Source organism: Oryctolagus cuniculus, chromosome 9 (assembly GCF_964237555.1).
Source record: "Oryctolagus cuniculus chromosome 9, mOryCun1.1, whole genome shotgun sequence".
In the NCBI taxonomy this organism is placed as follows: Eukaryota; Metazoa; Chordata; class Mammalia; order Lagomorpha; family Leporidae; genus Oryctolagus; species Oryctolagus cuniculus.
Genome location: NC_091440.1, coordinates 90,564,199 through 90,589,666, shown reverse-complemented (window position 1 = coordinate 90,589,666; position 25,468 = coordinate 90,564,199). Strand labels below are relative to the sequence as shown.

General features: G+C 48.4%; 1 protein-coding gene across 1 annotated transcript in view; it reads right to left on the bottom strand.

Moving 5' to 3' along the window:
• PARP4 (poly(ADP-ribose) polymerase family member 4) overlaps nt 1-25,468 on the bottom strand; it is a 91,927-nt gene that overhangs the window by 17,904 nt on the left and 48,555 nt on the right. Inside the window, exons 18-27 of the mRNA XM_008259954.4 lie at nt 18,741-18,905; nt 18,091-18,137; nt 17,877-17,955; nt 12,204-12,341; nt 11,128-11,323; nt 10,064-10,131; nt 8,284-8,471; nt 3,334-3,433; nt 1,302-1,472; nt 1,033-1,113 (exon numbers count right to left, since the gene is read on the bottom strand). Of these exons, the coding sequence (XP_008258176.3) occupies nt 1,033-1,113; nt 1,302-1,472; nt 3,334-3,433; nt 8,284-8,471; nt 10,064-10,131; nt 11,128-11,323; nt 12,204-12,341; nt 17,877-17,955; nt 18,091-18,137; nt 18,741-18,905 (1,233 nt within the window). The remainder of the gene's footprint in view (nt 1-1,032; nt 1,114-1,301; nt 1,473-3,333; nt 3,434-8,283; nt 8,472-10,063; nt 10,132-11,127; nt 11,324-12,203; nt 12,342-17,876; nt 17,956-18,090; nt 18,138-18,740; nt 18,906-25,468) is intronic.

Below are 25,468 nucleotides of genomic sequence, written 5' to 3'. Positions count from 1 at the left end.
CAGAGGATGGCCCACATCCTTGGGTCCCTGCACCCACATGGGAAATCTGGCTGCAGTTCCTGGCTCCTGCCTTTGGCCTGGCCCAGCCCTGACTGTTGTGGACATTTGGAGAGTGAACCAGTGGATGGAAGAGCTCTGTTTTTCTCTCTTTCTCTCTGTCACTCTGCCTTTCAAATAAATAAAGGAATGTTTAAAAGAAAAAGGGAGGGAGCATTTGTTGCTCCATTTGATCTTTCGTTCTCGGATCCTGAAACCCCTCCAGAGACACCAAAGCTGAAAGGGTTACTCTCTATTGGCTCCTTCCAACCACGCCCACATCTATGTTAATAAGACTGTGTTCTGGAAGTCCCCCAGGATCCCCCCCCCCCCCCCCCCCCCCCCCCGCTCTGCCAGAGATTAGAGCACTGGGACTTGCTCAGCCCACTTCCAGGGGCAGAGTTAATCACAGGGGTCAGTGAGCCCATCGCGACTCTTGTGTGATGACCCCGACTGAAGGCCCAGAGGGCCTGTGGGTTGGACACATCCACAGGCGGTGGGGTGGCACACTCCAGCTCCCTGGGGGCAGCAATTCCAGCACTGGGGACCCTTCCAGACTCGCCCCGTTTGTCTGTCTGGATGTGTGCTTTGTATCATCCTAGTAACACAGGAACTTGGGAAGAGGGAGGAAGTGTTCCTTGAGCTCTGTGAGCTGTTACAGCACGTTACGAGGGTAGTGGGAATCTGCAGTTTGTAGCTGAGGCAGACAGAAGTGTGGGCAACCTGGGGGCCCACGAGTGTCTGAGTTGGGGGCAATCCCGTGGGACTGTGCCCTCTCCTCCTGGGACACAGGCTGAGTCTGGGCAGTTAACAGTCAGAGGTGGATTAAGATGTAGGGCACAGAGCTGGTGTCACCCACGTATTCAGCACTGTCCCTGTGTGCTGTGTGTACACGTGATCAAGCTCAATATCACATACAACACAGGAAACACATGGAGCATTAGGCCCACATAAGAAAACACAGAACTTTCGGTCCACAGTTCGTTTGACTCTTACCGTCCCTGTTGTCTTCTGAAGCTCAGTAGTGGACACCATGGCCTGAAATTCCTTCTCGTCAATGAGTGCACACAGAGTTGCCTGGGACAGAGGAAAAACATTACCTCGTCATTAGCTTGTCACCCCAGTGTCTGATGAGTCAGAAGCCTCTCTGAGCCCAGGCTGACCCCTGGCTGTGTCCCCGGAAGGAGAAAATCTGCCACCCAGAGGGGAAAAAGTAGCAAAACGTATGGCTCTCCCCGTGGTGCACCTGCTGTGCACCCTCCTACCTGTGTACAATGAGGGATGAATCCATAGACAAGGAGCCGGTCGTTGTGGAACAAGGAGGGCACCTGGGCTGGGGCCTGCAGGGGCTCAGGTGCGTCCAGATTTAGCTGCTGCCATTTCACAGAGACAGAGTGGCAACTTGGAGAACGCAGCCTGGTCATTTGCTCTTCTATCTACGGATAAAATGGGAATTACTTCTTGTTCAAGGTAATATCTGTGTTTACATTCTACCGCTTACAGATTTTGTGGCTCCTTGATTTTTTTTTCCTCTTTCCTACTAATGGGTACTTTTCCCAAAGGCTGAGGCAAAATGTTTAATAATAGCACTATTACAGGATTTAAGTTTACAAAGCACCCTGAATTTATGCCATTAGCTAATGACTTCCTTGCAACTTTGGTATCACTTAACAGTGAGTTAAGCCACACTTGAGATGCCCACATCCCACATTAGAGTACTAGTTCAAGTCCATGCTACTCCACTCCTTTTTTTTTTTTTTTTTTTTTTTTTTTTTTTTTACAGGCATAGTGGACAGAGAGAGACAGAGAGAAAGGTCTTCTTTTACCATTGGTTCACCCTCCAATGGCCGCTGTGGCCGGTGCGCTGTGTCTGGTGCACTGCAGCCGGCACACCGCACTGATCTGAAGCCAGGAATCAGGTGCTTCTCCTGGTCTCCCATGGGGTGCAGGGCCCAAGCACTTGGGCCATCCTCCACTGCACTCCCTGGCCACAGCAGAGAGCTGGACTGGAAGAGGAGCAACCGGGACAGAATCCGGCGCCCCGACCGGGACTAGAACCCGGTGTGCCGGCACCGCAGGTGGAGGATTAGCCTATTGAGCCGCATCACCAGCCACTACTCCACTTCTGATCCAGCTCGCTGCTGCAAACAGATGATGGCTCAAGTACTTGGGCCCCTGCCACCCACACGGGAGACCTGAAAGAAACTCATGGCTCCTGGGTTTGGCCTGGCTCAGTCCTGGCTGTTGCAGCTATCTGGGAGTGAGCCAGTGGATTGAAGATCTCCTTCTGTCTTTCCCTCTCTTTCTGTTTAACTCTGATTTTCAAATAAAAAATAATTCTTCAAAAAAAAATGTTCAACACCACTAGTTCATAGTGAAATGTAAATAAAAAACACAATGATATATAACTTCACATCCATTAGGATGGCTACTATTAAACAAACAAATAAAAGATGGAACACAATGTGCACTGGAGAGGATCAGAGAAACTGCAAGGCTTATGTGCGGCTGGTGGGAATATGAAATAGTGCAGCTACTGTGGAAGACAGTATGGCAGCTCCTAAAAATCTACACACAGAATGACCACACGATTCAGCAGTTCCACTTCTCAGTGAGCTGCCCAGAATTGAATGCAGAGCCTCAGACAGACTCTTGTATGCCAGTGCTCACAACAGCTTTACTCACAACAGCCAAAGGGTGCAGCCAACCCAAGGGTCCACCATGGATGAATGCGTGAACAAAATGCGGTCTATTCATACCATGGAACAGTAGTCACGGTATTCCTGATAGGTGTAAGAGGAGCAGTACCAAGAGCAAGGCTCACGCTTCTGTTGCTTTTGTCTCTCTATAGCTCCCCTTTCCAGTCAAGAAAACACAGGAGAGGCTGGTGCTGTGGCATAGCAGGTAAAGCCTCCGCCTGCAGTGCTGGCATCATGTGGGCACCGGTTTGCATCTCGGCTGCTCCACTTCCAATGTGACTCCCTGCTAATGCACCTGGGAAAGCACCAGAACATGGGCCAAGTGCTTGGGCCCAGGTACCCATGTAGGAATCCAGGAAGTAGTTCCTGGCTCCTGGCTTCTGCCTGACCCAGCCCCAGCTGTTGTGGCCATTTGGGGAGTGAACCATTGGATGGAAAACCTCTCTTCCTCTGTCTCTCCCAATATCTCTCTCTTTAACTCTGCTTTGAAGATAAAGTAAATATTTAAAAGAAAACAGTAGTTACCATCACCTAGACTTGTGTGATCATATTCTATATACAAACATCAAATTAGGTATAAGAAATTCTTAAAACATACCTGCTTTTTCCAACTCTGTTTGGAGTTTGAGTTAAAATATTCAAATACTCCAGCACCATACTGGGACAAAGTTCTTAAGATGTGACGATTTGCTGTAGAACTGATCACATTTCACACTTTAATTTTCAGGAAATTTTAAAAACATTTTTGAAATATATATTTCTCAACATATTGAGAAAACTCAAAACTCAATGAAAGAGATCATCTGTGGGAATGTAGCTGAAGTTAAAGAAAAACTGAGAGCAGCAGAAAATAGTTAGTTTTGGAAAGTTTTGCTAATGTAAATCCCTGTGTTTCAGATGACTTATTTATTTTTCACAATCAGAAAGTAAAATTTCTTGACTTCCAGTTTACCAAAGGAAGGTGTAGATGATTCTAAAACACCCCCAAAGGCATCAGAATGTGATTAAGATGTCAACCAACTATCAACAAATGTCAGTTTTCCTGTTTTGATCCCAAAAGCCAAGAACTGGCAAAAAAGTGAACATAATTTACACCTTAAAATTGGATACACACCTAGAAGCAAAAAGCATAAAGAAGCAATGCTCACTCTAGCAAAGAACATCTTTGATACTTAGCAGTGTCCTGTTACGTTTCTCTTGATAACAGTTGGAGAAAAAACTATTAAGAACTCATTTCTGGGGCACATGATGTAGGGAGCAGGTTAAGCCACTGCCTGTGACGCTGACATCTCATATGAGTGCTGCTTTGAGTCCCAGCTGCTCTAGTTCTGATCCAGCTGCCTGTCAAGGCACCTGGGGTCGGGGGCAGCAGAAGATGGCCCAAAGGCTTACACCCCTGCCACTCACATAGGAGACCCGGGTGGTGTTCCAGGGTCCTGGCTTCGGCCTGGCCCAGCCCTGGCCATTGCAGCCACTGGGGAGCCAACTAGCAGATGTCCCTCTGTCCCCCTTTTTTCTGTAACTCTGCTTTTCAAATAGATAAATAAATCTTTCTAAAAATGAACTCCTTTCTTAGGACATTTCCTCTGAAACATGAAAGAAATGATGGATTATTTTTCTAGGAAAAGAGCTAAAGAAAGCTACATCACAATTTTTTTGAGGCTACTGATAAGGACTGGATGCTATGGTTTGAGTATTAGTCGGGATATTGAACGTCTCCTCCCCCAAAGGCCCAAGTTTTGCTTTTCTGGGGGTGGGAGATGTTTAGCGGAGCAGTTAAGACACCACTTAGGATAGTTGCAACCTGATCTTAGACTGTGAAACTCCAGAACTGTGGGCCAAAATAAACCTTCCTTTACTTCATAAGTAGCCTGTGTCAGGTATTTTGTTATAGCAACAAAATGTTGACTAACACATTGCATCTGTATTTAGTTCTCGAAAAAAAATTTTTTTTAGATTTTTTATTTATTTATTTTGAGAGGTAGAGATATAGACAGTGAGAGGGAGAGACAGAGAGAAAGGTCTTCCTTCCGGTGGTTCACTCCCCAGATGGCCGCAATGGCCAGAGCTGTGCGGATCCGAAGCCATGAGCCAGGAGCTTCCTCCCGGCCTCCCATGCAGGTGCAGGGATCCAAGCACTTGGGCCATCTTCTACTGCTTTCCCAGGCCATAGCAGAGAGCTGGATTGGAAGAAGGGCAGCCGGAACTAGAACCGATGCCCATATGGGATGCCGGTGCCACAGGCGGAGGATTAGCCTACCGCACCACAGGGCCAGCCCCTAGTTCTCAAAATTAATTTGCAATGACTCCAACACTGACTGAAAAAAAATCCTTAAGACAGAGAGCACTGTACAGATGTGTCTGCTAGTTGGGCTGACTGGAGTCTTTTCAGTGCTCTTGCTGTGGGGCCTGAGGACAATGATTACACACACACACACACACACACACACATACACACACACACCCCCCAGGGGGAAGGCAAGGCTGGATACACAGTCTCCATCCTGGAGAACTGACAGCATTGCTAGAGTGCATAGACACAAAAGTGTATGCATAGAAAATGGGGCAGAAACCCACGGAAAAAGCCCCAAAATTTCACAGAACACTAAGGATCCTAGCTCCCCGGGCTGGATGGTGCTCCTGGGTGGCTCTCCTTGCCACCTGCTCCTCCCCTCCGCACCCCCTTTGTTTCCTCCTAGGTCGATCGGCTGGCACCACTAGGCCCTCACTAGGGTGAGGGCCATCGCCTGCTCCGGGACAGCTTTCCATCAGAAGGCGGAAACAGGCGCTGCCCAGGTGTCGGAGCCTTCTCCAGTGCGGGGTCCTCAGGTAAGCCTGCCCGGGACAATTCCTGGAGGAGTCTGCTTCAGCTTTGTGATGCCCAAGCGTGCCCGGGGTTACAAAGAATAACAGTGAGAGCTGTGATGGAGGACGGGTGGGCAGGGCTGGTCTGAGAGCAACCGGGCCAGTTCCGGGAGCACGGGGCTGGGCTGGCCCAGCACACCCCTCACCTGCCCTCCAGCGTACTGAGGTGAGTCCGCTCTGCGCTGGACCTCAGAACGGGAGCTCCTGGTGACCACTTGTAGGGCAGACACTGGCTGTGGCCGGGCAGCTCTGATTGTAATTTGCCTTGCAGTCCGCCGTCTGCCTTAGGGCTATCTGAAAGAGGCAGCTGCAGCTGGGGGAGGGGAGTGCCAGCCATGTGAGGTGGCAGCCTCCCCAGGAGACAGGCTGTGCACACTGCAGACTGGAAGATGAAAATGCACATGGCAGCCTGGGAAGGGAGGCAACGGAGCAAAGCAGCCTGTGGGCAGCCCTGGCTGCTCAGGACAGGCTGGGCGTTCGGATTCTTACGCAGGAGAATAATCTGATACGGGAGCCATTTTCACGAATGGCTTCATTTTGCAGAGGAGAGGTTAAGAGGGTCTAAGGCCACAGCTGATGGGCGGCCTACTCCAGTTCTGAGACCCTAAGCCCAGGCCTCCGTCCCGCCACACTGTGCGGCTTCTGCTTACTGGAGCAGTCATGTCGCTGCATAAGGGGGTTTTCCTCAAGACGGACTGCATGGGCACTGTGGAGCCGTAAGATTATAGTGGGGAGGAGAAATTCTTGTCGCCTAGTGATGTCACAGCCATCATAGGTTGCAGTATGCTGGTGTAAACACACCAACTGTACTGGTGGTCACATAAAGTATAACACCTGTATTATGCAAGACATAATACTTGATAATGATCATAAACAACTATGTCACTGGATGATATATTCATTATATTATTCTTTAAGTCATTTTATTATTTTTAAATATTTATTTTTAATTTATTCAAAAGGCAGAGTTAAATAGAGAAAGAAAGGAAAAGAGACAGATAGAGAGAGATCTTTCATGTCCTGGTTCACCCCCTAAATGGTTGCAACAGCTGGGGCTGGGCCAGGCTGAAGACAGGAACCTGGAACTCCATCTGGGTCTCGCACATGGGTGCAGGGACCTAAGCACTTGGGCCATTTTCTGCTGCTTTCCCAGGAGCATTAGCAGGGAGCTGGATCAGAAGTGGAACAGCCGGGACTCCAACTGGTACTCATATGGGATGCTGGCTTTGCAGGTGACAGCTTAACCCACTGTGCCACAACGCTAGCCCCTAATCATTATTTTAGAGTGTATTCTACTTATATATAAAAAAGTTTACTGTGTGACAATAGGCTGTGACACTAGTGGCAGCCTCACTTGAGAGGTCTTCAAAAAGTTCATGGAGAGCAGGCATTTGGTGTCTGGGATGCCCACATGTCATATTAAAATACCTGGATCCCGGCTCTGCCCCTGACTCCAACTTCCTGCTAATGCAGGCCCTGGGAGACAGGCAGCCTCAAGTTCATGGGTCCCTGGCACCCATGTGGGAAACCTGGATTGAATTTTTGGGTCCTGGCTTTGGCATGGCCCAGCCCTAGCTATTGTGGTGTTTGGGGAGTGAACCAGCAGTTAAGAGATCTCTCTGTTTCTTTCTCTCTCTCTGAGTTTGTCTCTCTACCTTTCAAAAAAAAAAAAAAAAAGTTCATGGAAAGTGAACTATAAAAAAAGTGCACAAAAATTTTTGCACTAAAAAAGCATATTTTACTATAAAATACTATTTTAAATGTTTGTTTTATTTATATGAAAGTCAGAGTTAGAGAGAGAGAGGGAGGGACAGAGAGAGAGGTCTGCCATCCACTGGTTCACTCCCCAGATGGCTGCGACAGCCAGGGCTGCACCAGACTGAAGCCAAGAGCCAGGAGCTTCATCCAGCTCTCCCATGAGGGTGGCTGGGTCCCAAACACTTGGGCCATCTTCCTCTTCTTTTCCTAGGTCACTAGCAGGAAGCTGGATCAGAAGTGGAACAGCCAGGACAAGAACCGGCATCCATACGCCTCTATGCCATGACGCCGGCCCCCTTCCACAAACGTTTTGGCCTGCATTTGCACATCTCATGTTGACACCGACTTTTGAGTGCATCAAGAGGCAACACTGAATGAAGACTTACACGCCCTGGGTATGTGTAAGTCACCCTCAGGCGCCCTCTACGGTGCGTTTCTCAGCAAGCACCCCCTGCTGTTCAGCACTGGGTGACGCTGCTCAACTTCCAAGCTTTCAGAAAGCCTGTACAGGCTGCGTTCTCAGGTGTTTTTTTGTTTTTTTTTGTTTGTTTGTTTTTTTTTTTTTTTTTTTTTTTGACAGGCAGAGTAGACAGTGAGAGAGAGACAGAGAGAAAGGTCTTCCTTTGCCGTTGGTTCATCCTCCAATGGCCACCGCGGCTGGCGCACTGTGCTGATCCGATGGCAGGAGCCAGGTACTTCTCCTGGTCTCCCATGGGGTGCGGGGCCCAAGCACTTGGGCCATCCTCCACTGCACTCCCTGGCCACAGCAGAGAGCTGGCCTGGAAGAGGGGCAACCGGGACAGAACCAGCACCCCAACCGGGACTAGAACCCGGTGTGCCGGCGCCACAAGGCGGAGGATTAGCCTAGTGAGCCGCGGTGCCGCTCAGGTGGTCTTCACTGTGTGCCCGGATGGCCAAGACTTACCCAACCCCGCAGGTGAACAGCCTGGTGTGGTGCACGTTTCTCTTCACAAGCTGCAAGGTCAGGCTCTCGCTCTGGAGGTGCCCATCTGATATAAGGAGAATGTTCCGTAACCCCTGAGCAGGGTACAGCAAACTCAAATACCGGAGGGTCTTCCAGAAGTCCGTGTTGCCCAGGGTAGGAGTAGCAGACTGGAGGAGATGAAGCAGAAGATTATTCACTCCTTCTTGGGTGAATTCACCATCGACTGGAACCATTCCCTGAACCCCATCTCTCTCTCTCTCTTTTTTTTTTTTTTTTTTGACAGGCAGAGTTAGACAGAGAGAGACAGAGAAAAAGGTTTTCCTTTTCCATTGGATCACCCCCAAAATGGACGCTACAGCTGGCCTGCTGCGCTGATCTGAAGGCAGGAGCCAGGTGCTTCTCCTGGTCTCCCATGGGGTGCAGGGCCCAAGCACCTGGGCCATTATCCACTGCCTTCCCGGGCCACAGCAGAGAGCTGGACTAGAAGAGGAGCAACCGGGACAGAACCAGCACCCCAACCGGGACTAGAACCAGGGGTGCTGGCACCGCAGGTGGAGGATTAGCCAAGTGAGCTGCAGTGCTGGCCAAGCCCATCTCTTAACGAGGGCTTAGAGATATGCCGTCACTGAAAAGACTGCTGTCCCGAATTTGTGGAACAGCTGCACCCTTTAGTTCATTTCATATCACACAATAGCTATAATAGTATCACTTGCCACTTACTTGCTTGTTATAGTTTTCTTTTTCTTTTTAAAGATTTATTTATTTATCTGAAAGTCAAAGTTACATAGAGAGGAGAGGCAGAGAGAGAGAGAGAGAGAGAGAGAGAGAGAGAGTCTTCCATCCGCTGGTTCACTCCCCAATTGGCTGCAACGGCTGGAGCTGTGCCAATCTGAAGCCAGGAGCCAGGAGGAGCCTCCTCTGGGTCTTCCATGCAGGTACAGGGACCCAAGGACTTGGACCATCTTCTACTGCTTTCCCAGGCCATAGCAGAGAGCCAGATCAGAAGTGGAGCAGGCGGGACTTGAACCAACACCCGCGTGGGATGATGGCACCACAGATGGTGGCTTTACCTGTTACCCACAGCACCGACCCCTGCTTGTTATAGTTTTCAAAGGACTACTTTATGTGTGGGAGAAGTGTCCCCTCAAAGCACCCCTGGGTTCACCAGCTGGGATTTTGCTGACACCAGGCCAGTTTCAGGCTACTCCACTTGGAGACAGGAGTTAACTGTTCAAGGGGCCAATGCTGTGGTGCCTGTGATTCTGGCTTCCTATATGGGAGCCATTGTGAGTCCTGCCTGCTCCACTTCTGGTCCAGCTCCCTACTAATGCACCTGAGAAAGCAGTGGAGGATGGACCAAGTACCTGGGCCCATGCCACACATGTAGGAGACCTGGATGGAGTTCCAGGTTCCTAGATTTGGCCTGGACCAGTTCCAACCACTGTGGCCACCTTGGGAGTGAACAGCAGACTGAATATCTCTCTCTCTCTCTTTCCCCCTTTCAAAGAAAAAAAAAAAAGATTTTTTAAGGATATTGTCCTAAACTGTAATGCCAGTTGCATTTGGTGGTGGGACCGTGGATGACTCTTCTCTCTACTCTTTTTACTTTCCAATTTTTCTTTAACAACTTCACATGATGTTTATTAATAAAATAAAGAACCTGCCGACGTAGAAGCCCTCAGAGGGGATGGGTCCTACACAGGATCTCTGAGGCTTCATAAGGAAAGACTCAGAAGATAGAGAAAACATTTTCACTCACCAAAATGAACTCCGTTGGCGCATTATTGCTTGCGATGTGTTTAGGATATGAAAATAACTCCTTGTAACCTGTGTAGTAAGAGGAGCACGAGATGTTCCCATGAAATATTCACTTGATTAACCACAAACAAACAAGAATGCTACTTGATACCTCTGCTGCTATCATAAAGAAAATGCTATTTATGTGTATACCTTCCTTTTCAGAAAACCATGTTTGATTATTTTAATGTACAGAAAATTCAGTGTAGTACACTCCTAAGTACCTTCTAGAGCATTCCATGTCTGCACTTCACTATGCAAAATGTTCTGAGTCAAATCCGGTCACGTGGTTGATTCATTGCTCTGCAGATCATTTGTGCAAAGCATGGGGTGTGGCAATGGCAGGGGCAGCTCGCCTTTGAAGGGCCCAGGCTCCAGGCATGCCCTTGGCACTGCCCACGTCTACCCGACTTTTGTCCATAGCTGCACCATGAAGGCTCTGGGCCATCTGCTGGTTGGCACGGAAGAGGAGAATCATGAGGACAAGAGTCATGCGCTCTTCTCTATGCCCCTTCTCTCATTCCTGAAGCATCCCCCGCGACTGGAGGAGGTGTTTCTGGGCCCTCACTGAGGACAGCGTCACCTTCCTCCTCACAGTGACCTGATGCTGCCTGGAACCATACCTTACAGACCTTCTATGACCACGCTGATTGCAAATGTTCCATCTTTATCCTTGCCTGTCACACCAAGGGTCTTGCCTTTGGTCCAGTCGGTCATAATACTAAGAATATTCATCCTCACCTACTCTGGAACAGATCCTGTTTTAAACCCTTTACGTACATCAGCTCGATGCACATGCCAATACCACAAAGCAGGGGCTCTTACCCTCAGATTACAGATCAGGAAACTGAGGCACCAAAAACTCAAGCACTTGCCCATGGCAACACACAGAGCTTGTGAGTGGCAGGGCTGGGCGCTGGCTCCAGCATCCCTGCTCTCAAGCCTCATGCCAGGCTCTCACTCCTCTAACAGGTGCATTCACATTAAGGAGGAGACACACGCGGGGTGGGGCCCAGGTGCACTCACCTGTGCCGAACTGGACAACGTTTACTTTCTGCTTCTCGCCCACCAGGGACAGTGCATGCAAGGCGATCTGTTTGGCTTGCCTGAACGTCACACCCTCCATGGAATTGGAGCAGTCAAGACAAATGATCACTTCACTCTTGACAGCCAGCTCTGGGAGGGTGGCAGCGAGATGGGGTTGAAAGACAAGCATGCAAGCCTGCAAGGAGGGAAAGGCACCGCATGGGAGCTTCTCACCACTCCCCCTGCCCTGGTGAGTTTAGAACGGCATCACCTTCTGTATCAGCAGATCACAGAGTTCCAGCCCCACCCCCACACCCTCCACTACTAAAGGGTGGACCTGTAACAGAGCCAAGAGAGGCGCAGTGGAACCTTGTGAGAAGCCCTGTGGGCTCGCGAGATTTCACGCTGTGATGGGAACGTGCTACCTGCAGTGGGAACAGCTGGCAAGCAAATCCCAAGTGCTCATCCCCAATACCAGAGAGGGCCCATGCGTTTCCACACTCCTTAAACACCACACTCAGCTGTGTTGAGTTTATATACAACTAATGTTCCAGGCATCATCCTGGGGTACAAAGTGAGTTGTACATGTAGCTAAAATCTGCAGGGATTTGGCATAAATGGAGTAAGTAAAATTCAAAAACTCTCTAGGAAGGTCAACTCATACTATAAAACTAAACGGAGTAAGGTGTATCCAACAACACGATAGCCTACTAGGAGTTCGAATGAAGAGTGTTTCCATTTTTATTTTAACATAAGAAGCAGTTCATTGTGACAGCCATCTCAGATGATCATACCTCATTCTTTACTTGTTTTCCCAGTGCTGATATTCAGATTAGCCTGTGTCCTGAGAGCTGAGGACGCTGAAGCACCAAACGCTCAAGCCCTTGCGCAGGGCCGCAGCGCTGGGTGCTGGCTCGGACACTCCTGTTCTCAAGCTTCATGCCAGCCTCTCACTCCGCTGGGCCCAACAGGACGCACTCATTTCCAGTCAGTAATTTCCAAAGTGAAATAACCCACTTATTCCAAAGTATTTTATTCCAATCATTTTGCTTAATTCTAAGTAAGAAGGACTGTACCTCGCTTTCTTTTTCTGGATGTTTTTCAACCCACATTCTTGGCAGGTACGCGTCACTCAGACTGACGTGAAGAGAGAATCCATTGCTGTCTAAGGAGCTGCCTTCCACAGTGCTGATCACGGCCTTGCAGTCTGTGCTCTGCAAAGCAAACAGCCAGCCGACAAGGTGAGCAACGGGGTTACATCATGTTACCCATTTGCACTTACCCAGCAAGGAGGAAACCCTTGTTGGATTTACATAACTCTACTAAAAGGCAATGATGTAGGAATACATCCCAAGTGTATGAAATGTAGATTTTTAGGCATATGAGCAGTATCATCAATTCCCCCTGGAATCTCAAGGTTGATTTACACAGTCACATTTAGGTAAGTTTCAGATAGTCTCAACTCCGGATTCAAAGGTTATAGGCTGTGTATTCAGTTAGATTTACTTGGGTGTGGCAGAAAGCACACCAGATAACCAGAACCTAGACGAGTAGCATAGAACAGTCAATAGAAATCTTAGAGTTAACTCTTATTTGTAGATCATATTTTCACAAATGTAAGGCAGCTTTTGAAAATGTACATAAGTGTCAAAGCAACGAAGACAATACGGCAGATCATAAATGGCCGCAAGCTCTTTCCCTTCCTGTAATCCCACGCCTCTGTGATCTTGGAGCCCCTCTTATCAAGAGTTGGTGCCAATTTCCCTGCTCTTTTTATTTATCTATTTATTTACTTGAAAGGCAGAGTTACAGAGAGAAAGGGACACACACACACACACACACACACACAGTGACAGGAGAGAAAGAAAGAGAGAGAGAGAGAGAGAGAATCTTCCATCTGCTGGTTCACTCTCCAAATGGCCAGAGCAGCTAGAGCTAGGTCAGGCTGAAGCCAGGAGTCTGGAGTCTCTTCCAGGTCTCCCACATCGGGGAAGGGGCTTAAGCACTTGGGCCATCTTCTGCTACTTTCCCAGATGCGTTAGCAGGGAGTTGGGTCAGAAGTGGAGCAGCTAGGACACCAACCAGAGCCCATATGGGATGCCAGTGGCACAGGCAGCAGCTTAACCCACTGTGCAACAGCACCAGCCCTTAGTTCCCTGATCTTGAACTGCCTAATAGCGTTGGTTGTGTGAATTGCTTTGCCCAATGGCATACTGGCAGATGTGATGTAAGCAGGGACTTAAAAAGTGTCTGTGGGCTTTCCCTACCAATTGTGCTCTGCAAATGTGGTGAACATCCCTAAAATCCAACAGAGCTTCTGCAAGAAGTCTGGCAAGCACCAGCTCCACACAGTGACAAGTAGAAGGGCAAAGACTCTGGATGCCCAGGGAAAGCAGTGATGTGATGGGGAGCAGAGTGGCCGGGATGGACAGACTAAGCTGCGTTTTCAGGAAAAGGTTCAAACTACAAGAAGACTGGGCTGACTCTTGAGTGTGTGGAGCCCAACTGAAGACCCAAGAGAACGTTGGCTATTAAGAGATGTAAACAGTTTGAACTAGGAGGAGGGAAGAAAAGACCAAGGATCTAGTTCTAATCTCCATCTTCTCTTTTGTCAAGAAGACAATGAAATCTTAAGGTTACTGTTCACTTCATTTGGTCTTTTGGGAGGGAATAAACTAGAGCCTTCAATAAAATTCCTTTTGTGGGGAAATTCTGAGCTTCAACAACACAACAAAGTCTTTGTGGAATGCCACTGGCCCTCTCTCGATGCGAGAGAGGGCTGTCCTACCACTGAACAAACCACCTTGAGTCCACCTGCCAGGCGCTGGTGAGGCCTTGTTAGACCATCTTGTTCCAGCCAGGCCCAGAACTGCTCCCCTCCCCCAAACCACAGACTTGTGAGAATAACAAGTGCTTACTGTTTGAAGCCCCAAGATTTGTTTGTTATGCAGCAAAATCTAACTGAGACAGTGGACATCTCACCCAGGATGGATTAAAGACATGTGCTTATCTATAATCCCTAGCAAAGTGCTAAGTTTCCATACAGGGACAAGGAAGCAATAAAAGGGTTTAACTCATAAAAGACACTGAGAGCAGGAACCAAAATGATAGCAGATGAGAGACATCAACACATCTTAGGAAGATGGAAAGTTGATGGAGGTGTGGTAAGTGATTTGGCCAACGTGGAGGAAGCTACTGCCCAAGTACCTACAGAGGGGACAGCTCAGAGCTGTGGTCTCATTACTCCTCAGCCATCCGGGCAGGAAGGCTCAATAGTCAAGAGACTACGTGCTCAGCTGTCAGGCCCCAGGCTCCTCCCCACCGAGCAGCCAAGCAGCTAGTGCCATTTTTCTCCTGTTTTCTCACTAAAGGAGATGGAAGACTCTTGACTCAGATCCAGTCAACCAGGGGCTGGCATTGTGGCGCAGCAGGTTAAGCCGCCTCTTGTGACACTGGCATCCTGTATCCAAATGCTGGTTCTGGTCCCGGCTGCTCTGCTTCTGACCCAGCTGCTGGCTAATGTGCCTGGGAAAGCAGGTAAAGATGGCCCAAGTACCTGGGCCCCTGCACTCATGTGGGAGATGCAGCCTGGCTTCAGCCCAGCCCAGCTCAGCCCTGGCAGTTGTGGCCATCTGGGGAGTGAACCGGTAGATGCGAGTTCTCTGACTCTCTCTCTCTGTCACTCTGCCTTTCAAATAAATAAAGAAATCTTAAAAGAAGAAGACAAAACTCAACCAAATAGTACCCAGACTAGGGAAGGCTGGCACAGTGGCACAGAGAAGAACAGGGCTGCTTCTTCAGGGGCATGAAAGCGAGCTGGCGTCCTAAAACACGAGCCACCGAGCTGCCCTCCCCAGTCAGGCTTTCTGAACGCCCGGAGCTTCTCATCTCAGCCCTAACCACGGACACAGGGAGGGTCACTCAGGCACTTAAGGAAAAACCTCTAACATGAAAACTGGAGACAAACAGAGACCCAGAAGGAGAAAAAGGAACCCCCAAAGAGGAAGTACAACATAGGGAATGTTTTCCGGGGAACGTCAAAGAGGAGAGTTCCCGCATGAGACACACAAAGATGCTGTAGAAAAAAGGAATACTCACAGAACAGGAAAGAGCCCTTAGAAATAAAGTGCGTGAGAACCAAATTAGAACGTTTAGTAGAAAGGTGGGAATTTAAATTTGAACAACAAAATAACCCAGAAAGTAGAACCAAAAGAGAATGAAGTGGGCAATAAGACAGAAAACTCCAGAGAGCAAGCGGATCCTTCCCCGGGCCCACCTGATTGGAAGGGGTAGCAGTAGGGAAGAAGAGAAAGGAACAACTCATTTTAAAAAAATGAGAGTTTCCCAGAACTAAAGGCCATGAGTTATATACAACGAATGACTATCACGTTGTTAGGAAATTTCAGAACCCCAGGGATAAACAGAAGATCCAAAAATCTTGCAGAATCTTAAAAAACACAGTGAAACAGGGGCCAGCACTGTAGCACAGTGGGTTAAATCCCTGGTCTGCAACGCCGGCATCCCATATGGCCGCCAGTTTGAGTCCCGGCAGCTCCACTTCTGATCCAGCTCTTTGTTATGGCCTGGGAGAGCAGTAAGAAGATGGCCCAAGTCCCCTGCACCCACATGGGAGACCCAGAAGAAGTTCTTGGCTCCTGGCTTTGGATCGGTGCAGCTCCAGCCACTGTGGCCATCTGGGGAGTGAACCAGTGGATGGAAGACCTCTCTTTCTCTCTCTGTCTCTGCCTGTCTGTAACTCTATCAAATAAATAAATAAATCTAAAAAAAAAAAAAATACACAGTTAGGGGCTGGCGTTGTGGTGCAGCAGGTTAATGCCCTGGCCTGAAGCGCTAGCATCCCATATGGGCGCCAGTTCGAGTTCCAGCTGCTCCTCTTCTGATCCAGCTCTCTGCTATGGCCTGGGAAAGCAGTACAAGATGGCCCAACTCCTTGGGCCCCTGCACCCATGTGGGAGACTGGGAAAGAAGCTCCTGGTTCCTGGCTTCAGATCGGTGCAGCTCCAGCCGTTGTGGCCAACTGGGGAGTGAACCATCAGATGGAAGACCTCTCCCTCTCTGTCTCTCCTCTCTGTAACTCTGACTTTAAAATAAATAAATAAATCTGTAAAAATAACCCACACAGCTAAACAGACCACATACAAAGAACAGGGGATAAGAATACCACTGAGTTTCTCAAAAGTAACCTTGGAAACTATGTCAATATTCTGGGAGAAGTTGAATCCCAGCCCAGAAAGTCACATCTTACCGGAGGGCCAAGAGCAGCACCCAGAATAAAGGTTTTTCCACACTCTACCCCACCCCCCACTCTCCTGCTCAGGAAGTGCATGGGGGCTGTGCTCTGCCAAGCTGAAGGAAGAAACAAGAAAAAGGAGAAAAAGATGGAAAAGGGAGGCCTAGCCGGCACCCAGCCAGGCTGCAGAGGGAGCTGGAAGGGGAGCTTGGGGAGACAGAGGAAATGGGCTGTCTGAGGCATGGGCAGTGCGAAAAACAGTATGGAGAGAGGTTCGAACCAACATGTTAGGGCAAGGAGAAGAAACTCCTAAAACACCAAGCAAATGGAAAAGCCAACTTTTACAAAACAATGACATCATAATGTATTTCTTGGTTCAATGGTAAATACTGTTTATATAATCATAATAACTTAAAATTGTATTTACTTATTTTCACGTTACTTCACATACACAGACACACACACAGACACACACACACACACAGGTATCTTCCATCTGCTGGTTCACCCCCAAATGCCCATAGCAGCCAGGGCTGAGCCAGGCTGAAACCAGGAGCCAGGAACTCCATCCAGGTCTCCCATGTGGACGGCAGGAACCCAAGTGTTTGGGCCATCTTCTGCTGCCTCTTGTTGTGCACCAAAATAAACTCATATCTTTTTTTTTTTTTTTTTTTTTTTTTTTTTTTTTTGACAGGCAGAGTGGACAGTGAGAGAGAGACAGAGAGAGAAAGGTCTTCCTTTGCCGTTGGTTCACCCTCCAATGGCCGCCGCTGCAGCCGGCGCACCGCGCTGATCCTGGCAGGAGCCAGGAGCCAGGTGCTTTTTCCTGGTCTCCCATGGGGTGCAGGGCCCAAGCACCTGGGCCATCCTCCACTGCACTCCCTGGCCATAGCAGAGAGCTGGCCTGGAAGAGGGGCAACCGGGACAGAATCCGGCGCCCCAACCGGGACTAGAACCCGGTGTGCCGGCGCCGCAAGGCGGAGGATTAGCCTATTGAGCCACGGCGCCGGCTTAAACTCATATCTTTAAGAACATTTTTATTTGAGGGGCAAAGAGACAGACAGAGAGGGCTCCTCTCCATTCAGAGAATGGAAGCTCTTTATCTCTCTGCCTCTAAAATAAATACATTAGAAATTTAAAAAATTGACTAATTTGGAAAGAAATCCAAGGAGCATACTTTTGGCTCAGTGATGGAGATGCCAGTTGGGACACCTGCTCCGCATATCAGAGTACCTGGGTTTGAGTCTCTGTTCTGCTTCCAATCCAGTTTCCTGCTAATGTACACTCTGGGAAGCAGTAGATGATGGCTCAAGTACTTGGATCCCTGCCACCCACATAGGATTCAGCCTGGTCCAGCCCAGACTGTTGTGGGCATTTGGAATTTGGGGAATGGGAGCTCTCTCCATCTCCTTTTATGTCTAAGTCTATGGCTGTATCTAGGTTTGCCATTCAATAAACAATTTTTTTTAAAAAAGAAAGAAATCAAGCATTCACTAACCTTTTGTTTCAGTTTGTGTGTGTCACTGGAAATGGACTTGATCACGTATGGCATCTCAATCGACATAGTCAAAGAGAAGCTACCAAAAATGAAGAGGTTATTTTAGATACCTTAGAGTTCTGCCAAGTTGTTTCAAATAATTTTAAATGAAAATTTAAGCCATAAAATGAATGTCCATTGAATGATTGGCAGGCTTTATATTTTAGGTACTTACCTTTGCTGCTTTCCTATTTCCTTTACACAAACCTTCGCTACTGTATCCTGTTTAAAGAGAAATATGTGTGTTTAAGTAACTGTTTAAAGTTAACAGTGGAACTCTGAACTGGAGATAATCTCAGCTGGGCCACAGCTGACGGCAGCAATGAGACAGGTGGTTTCTCTTCCAAGTCCTGAAACACTTGGAATAATAGTAACTTCCAAAACAGGAATCACATACGGCCATGTTGACAGAGATTTTAACCACACACATGTCTCTCTGTGTGCATATATTCACACACACAGATGCACACATGATTTATTTAAATACATACAAAGAAGTCTAGAAGGATATATATATCAAAACACTGATCATAGCTTTCTCTGGGTGATAGAATTAAGGGTGATTTTAATTCTCCTCTTTTGGCTTATTTGCATTTTCTATGCTTATCCAGATTCTTCAGGACTGAGCATGCAATACAGACACAAAACTTCTCTGAGTGACTAATAGTAAAATAACATTGTGCCCATTGAGTATATTTGTCTTCATTTCAATTCATTTCACAGAGAGGGCATACATCTAAACACACAAATGTCAGAAAAATTTTCCTTCCCCATGCATAAATCCTCCCCACATGCATCCTCAAATCCAATCTTAAGCATACAAACCTGAAGGTTTTCATTCAAAGCCTTGTCCTGTTGCCAGGGAGCTACAGTGGCTGGCATGAAGAACACAGCAACAGGGCCCTGGAGGCTGAGTTCTGTGATGTAGGTAATCTTGATAAGGACCTTAGCCTTAGGAGGCAGGTTTCCAACGCTGACAGTAAAAATATCCTGAAATAGAAACAGATGCTGTGGTTTGAAGGCCATGTGGTTCTCCAACTCATACAGGAGTCTAACTCCCAAAGTTAAAAGTTGATGGTACCTGGGCTGGCACTCTGGCATAGTGCGTAAAGCTGCCACCTGCAGTACCAGCATTCCTTATGGGCACCGATTCAAGACCCGGCTGCTCTACTTCTGATCCAGCTCTCTGTTATGGCCTGGGAAAGCAGTAGAAGAATGGCCCAAGTCCTTGGGCCCCTGCACCCGCATGGGAGACCTGGAAGAAGCTCTTGGTTCCTGGCTTTGGATTGGCCCAGCTCCGGCTGTTGTGGCCATCTGGGGAGTGAACCAGCAGATGGAAGACTTCTCTCTCTCTGTGCCTCTGCCTCTGTAACTCTGCCTTTCAAATAAACATTTTTTTTGAAGTTGATGGAAACTTAAGCCAATGATGGTGTTTGAGAGGTAGGCCTAGTAGGGGGTGGTCCTTGGGCCACTGGAGGCGTGTCCTCAGAGGTAACCAGTGGGCTGCTATAAAAGCCTCGGTCAGGCCCAGCTGCTTGCTCTGCTTCTTGGCTCACCATGTGGTCTTCCCTTCACACATGCTCACCAGATGCCCAACAACGGGGCCACCTGAACCTCCCAAACCATGGGCTAGACATATTTTTTCTCTTTATAAAGTTAGCCACCTTGACTGATAAGGCTGCAACTCAAAACCATATCCATTCTAGTCAAGCCCTCACGTCACTTCAATGATTTAAATCCCAAATGACCAGGCTCAAAATGGCAACAGAACCTACAAGACAGCGGTGGGCTTTAAAGGAGAACCTGGGAGCCACTCCTTATCGAGAGGACAGGGTGAGATCGCAGGAGACGGAGGCAGAGGAGGCCCTGGGCTGCTGAGCTGAGGAAAGTCCCCCAGTGGACTCCACACTGGTGGCCGTGCTGGTGTTGGCTCCGCTGCCCAGACGGCCTCCACTTGCTGCCAATCCTGGAAAAACCTGTGCCCCGGCCCCCGACGCCACAGCACACAGCATCAGTTCCCCTGGCAGCTGCGAGGCGACAGCAACTTTCTCTAAACTTGGTCTTCACTTAATTCTTTTACCGTATAGTAAATTTCTTAAAAAAGATTTATTTATTTATTAGAAAGTCAGAGTTACAGAGAAAGAGGGAGAGAGAGAGAGACCTTTCTAAAGGGCAATAAAACTCACAAAATGGTACCCTCTCCCATTTCCTCCCTATGTGTTGAGACCACTGGTGCAGGAACCCAAGCTCGACCTCCCCCAGACTCCTTGCAAATCTGCTGGCAAAACAGGTAAGCTGCGAGGGGCAGCTTGTGAAAGAGATAAGAAGAAAGTTCCCAGTGGCTTCTTCTTCTTCTTCTTTTAAGATTTATTTATTTATTTGAAAGGAGAGACAGAGAGAGAGAGACAAAGAGCGAGGTCTTCCATCTGCTGGTTCACTCCCCAATTGACCGCAATGGCCAGAGCTGTGCCAATCCGAAGCCAGGAGCCAGGAGCTTCTTCCAGGTCTCCCATGTGGGTACAGGGGCCCAAGGATTTGGGCCATCCTCCACTGCTTTCCCAGGCCATAGCAGAGAGCTGGATTGGAAGTGGAGCAGCTAGGACACAAACCAGCACCCATACAGGATGCCAGCACTGCAGGTGGCAGCTTTACCCGCTACATACACCACAGTACCGGCCCCCCAGTGGCTTCTTGTGTTTTTTTTTTTTTTGACAGGCAGAGTTAGACAGTGTGAGAGAGAGAGAGAGACAGAGACAGAGAGAAAGGTCTTCCTTTTCCGTTGGTTCACCCCACCAAATGGCTACTACGGCCAGCGCGCTGTGGCCAGCGCACTGTGGCCAGCACACTGCACCGACCCAAAGCCAGGAGCCAGGTGCTTCCACCTAGTCTTTCATGCGGGTGCAGGGCCCAAGTACTTGGGCCATCCTCCACTGCACTCCCGGGCCACAGCAGTGAGCTGGACTGGAAGAGAAGCAACCAGGACAGAATCCCCAACTGTGACTAGAACCTGGTGTGCCAGCGCCACAGGAGGAGGATTAGCCAAGTGAGCTGCAGTGCTGGTCCCCTAGTGGCTTCTTTAGAAGAAGCCCCCTACTTCCCACCCAGCAGCAAGCCCTCTGTTTCCCATGAGAGGTGGCAGATTCTCTCTTCAGCTGGATAATAGCCCAGCCCTATGCACGCCCTGTGCACAGTCTCTTCAGAGACTGTTTGTCCCTCTTTGCTTCAATAAAAGCAACCTGCATCTGTTGAGGTCGGTCTCTGTCTCTCTTTTCCGTATCTTTTCTGGGGGCTACAGAAGGCTGGAACCCTGAGCTATTCCAAACCTAACACTTCCATTCGCTGGTCTGCTCCTCAGATGGCCACACAGCTGGGGCTGGGCCAGGCCAGAGCCGGGAACCAGGATCTTTTTACCGGGTCTCCCACATGGATGGCAGGTGCCCAAGTACTTAGGACATCTGCTGCTTTCCCAGGTGCATTATAGGGAGCTGGAATGGAAGTGGAGGAGCCGGGACACAAACTGGCGGCCATCTGGGATGCTGGCGTTGTAGGCAGCAGCTTCACCCTCCGACAAGCCCCACTGTTTAGTAAGTGTATCACTTTATTTTTCACAAAATGTATTTAACTTTCTTCGAATGGGATATTAAGAATCAGTGTAGGCCGGCACCACGGCTCACTAGGCTAATCCTCCGCCTTGCGGCACTGGCACACCGGGTTCTAGTCCCGGTCGGGGCGCCGGATTCTGTCCCGGTTGCCCCTCTTCCAGGCCAGCTCTCTGCTGTGGCCAGGGAGTGCAGTGGAGGATGGCCCAGGTGCTTGGGCCCTGCACCCCACGGGAGATCAGGAGAAGCACCTGGCTCCTGGCTCCTGCCATCGGATCAGCGCGGTGCACCGGCCACAGCGCGCCGGCCACAGCAGCCATTGGAGGGTGAACCAATGGCAAAAGGAAGACCTTTCTATCTATGTCTCTATCTCTCTGTCCACTCTGCCTGTCAAAAAAAAAAAAAAAAAAAAAAAAGAATCAGTGTAAAAGATAGAAACTTCAGAATCAGCTAGCGCAGAAAACAGAGAGGCTGGGCTAAGTATTTGGTGCAGTGGTTAGGATGCCTATGTCTTGTATTGAAATAGATGGGTTTGAGTCTTGGCTCTGCACCTAATTCTGGCTTCCTGCAACTGTGTATCCCGGGAAGCTGATGGCTCAAATGCTTGAGTCCCTTCCATCCACATGGGAAACTGGATTGAGTTCTGGGCTCTTGGCTTTGGTCTGGCCCAGTCCTGGGTGTTGCCGGCGCTTTGGAGAGTGAGCTAGTAGATGGGAGATCTCTCTCTATCTATCTTTCTGTCTCTTTGCCTTTCAACTAAATAAATTTTTTAAAGTTTTTTTTTTTTTTTTTTTTTTTTTTTTTTTTTTTTAAGAAAAAGATCTTCTATCCATTGGTTCACTTCCCAAATGGCTGCAATAACCAATAACCAGAGTTGGGCCAGGTCGCAGCCAAAAGCCAGGACCTCCATCAAGATCTCCTATATGGGTGGCCCCAAATACTTGGGCCATCTTCTGCTGCTTTCCCAGGTGCATTAACAGGGAGCTGACTGGAAATACAGCAGCTAGAACTTTAACTGGTGCTCCAATGTGAGATGCTGGCATCAGAAGCAATGGTTTAACTCGCTACGCCACAGGACTGGTCCCATTAAATTTTAAAAAATAATAAATAATAAAATTAAGAGAGGCTAGAGGTGTCTTTTTCTGGTATCTACACAGAGATTCTCTCAATATCCCTATTTGTGTCTGCTGGGCAGGCTATCACACTATCATGAAAATTTGGTGTGTTTACATGAGAGGTGTGGAATATTAATGGTTAATACAGTCTTAAAGACATCTTAATATATTCTCGGACATCAAAGAAATCCATCTGCAAGATGGAAATGAACAATGAAGTGGTAATTACTAAATAGTTAATAATTCTAGCCGTTAAAAGCAGTGTAGGTGTAAAAGCCTGGGGTTCATTTGAGGGACTGCGGCTGAATTGGGTGGGTTGCAGTTCCTTTACTGGGTAGGACTACAGAGCAGCAGACGACGTCAATTCTGTTATAACACACCAGATAATCTATACATACATAACTCGTTCTGAACCCTTCAACCAAAAGAACTGAATTCCAACCAGCGGCAGGCCCCTCTGGGGGCAGATGGGTCAGGGAAATGGTGTAGATTCCTACAGGTGATAGCTTCCACACTTAGACTACCCAAGAGCGCTCGACCCAAGGGAAGCAGGCTCTCCTCCACAGTCTTCCACCGAGTCCAGCAGAAAGACTGGAATGGGGCAGGAGACCAAAGGGAGCAGGTGTGAGACAGCTACAGGAGGCAGCGGGCAGGGCAGGTGTGTGGGGGTGCCCAGCTGGACAGATGTGCAGGAGGCAGCTGGCTGCTGCTGGGGTCTGGGCCTGGCACACCAGCCACTTCCCTGGATTCTTTCCACCTACGAAGCAAAAGCCTTAAGTCATTGGGGAAAGGTAGCAAACTCTTCCACCTCACTGGGACAGGGACAGAAGCCAAACAGGGAGAGAAATCTTCCTTATGAGGGTAGCAAACAGGTAAAGCTCCACTGCTTCAAAGAGAAGTGCAGAAGCAAAAGCTACCTCCCCACAGATAAGCGCCTGCTGGGCCCAGGGCTCTGCACAGGATGAAGTGCTGGCATCAGAACAAGCTGCAACTGCGCAGGAGGCAGGAAATATCCTCAGACAGCTCTCGGCAGACACAAGGCAGGATCTGGCCGCCACTAGCGGAGGACGCACAGGTGCCCCTTAAGAACCAGGCTGCTGGGGCTGGTGCTGTGGCATAGCAGGTAAAGCTGCCACCTGTGACGCTGGCATCCAATAGGGACACCTTTTTGAGCCCCAGTTGCGGCATTTCCAATCCAGCTCCCTGCTGATGCACCTAGGAAAGCAGCGGAAGTTGGGCCAAGTGTTTGGGCCCCTGTAGCCAACATGGGAAACTTGGAAGAAGCTCTTGGCTTTGGCCTAGCCCAGCCCTGGTCTTTGCGGCCATCTTGGGGGTGAACTAGCAGATGGAAGATCTCTCTCTCTCTCTCTCTCTTGCTCTGTCTCTCCTCTTTCTCTATAACTCTGCCTTTCAAATAAATACATCTTAAAAGAAAAGAAAAATGAGGTTGAACAAGGAGAACACACCCATCCCCTCCACCTCCACTCCTGACACCCAAGTACTGCCTGAGGGTAACGATAACCACAGTGAGAATCAAACTTGACTCAGTTCTTCACAGCTCCTACTCCAATAGCCTGATTAAACAGGAGCGGCTGTTACTAAGTGTAAACACACTTCACACAACGTTTAGTACTCAACCACAAATTCCAAAATACACACACAAATAAAGCAAAAAAAAAACATGACCAAGCATCAAGAGATAAAGCAACCAACAGGAACAGAATCAGAGGTAACCATGACGTTGGAACAGACAGGACTGTGAATCTAGCGTTGAGGCCCCGTGGGTTAAGCCGTTGCCTGCAGCACTGGCATCCCATATAAGCGCTGTTTCTAGTCCAGGCTGCTACACTTCTGATCCAGCTCCCTGCTAATGTGAGGGAAAGTAGCAGAAGATGGCCCGAGTACTTGGGCCTCTGCTACCCATGTAGGAGACCAGGATGGAGTTCCTGGCTCCCAGCTTTGGCCTGGCTCAGGCCTTTGGGGAGTGAACCAGCAGATGGAAATTCTCTTTCTGTCTCCATCTCTAAGTAACTTTGCCTTTCAAATAAATTAATTAATTAAAAGAACTATAAGAAAGATGAAGATAGTACATGAAACAGCTCATCAGACAGATGGAAATTATAAAAAAATATCAAAAGTGCTGGAATGAAACACATGATCAGAGATGAATTATCAACAAGCTTATCATCAGATTAGATACAGCTGAGAAAAGAATTAGTGAACTTGAAAATGTCAATAGAAATTACTCAAAACAAAACGCAATAAGAAATTAAAATGGGGGTGGGTGCTGTGATGCAGCAGGTTAGTCTGCCACTTGGGATACCTACATCCCACATCAGAGTCCTGGTTCCTCCATTTCCTATCCAGCTTCCAGCTAATGTACCTGGGAGGCAGCAGGTGATGGTTCAAGTACTTGGGTTTCTGTTGCCCACGAGGGAGACCTGGATGGAGTTCCTGGTGCCTAGCTTTGGCCTAGTCTAGCCCTCGTAGGAGCAGGCATTTTGGAAGTGAACCAGCATACAGTTCTCTCTCTCTCAGTTTCTCCCTCTCTCTGTGTCACTCTGATTTCAAATAAATAAATAAATTTTTTTTCAAAAACAAACAAACAAAAAGAATAAGAGGAAGGGGCTGGTATTGTGGCATACTGGATTAAACTGCCAATTGCAACATCAGCATCCCATATCGGAGTGCCAGTTTAAGTTCTGGCTGCTCCATTTCTTTTTATTTTTTAAAAATTTTATTTAAGGTATATAAATTTCATATATACAGATTCAGGAACATAGTGATACTTTGCTCCCACCCTTCTTCCTCACTCTCCTATTCCCACTCACAATTTTTA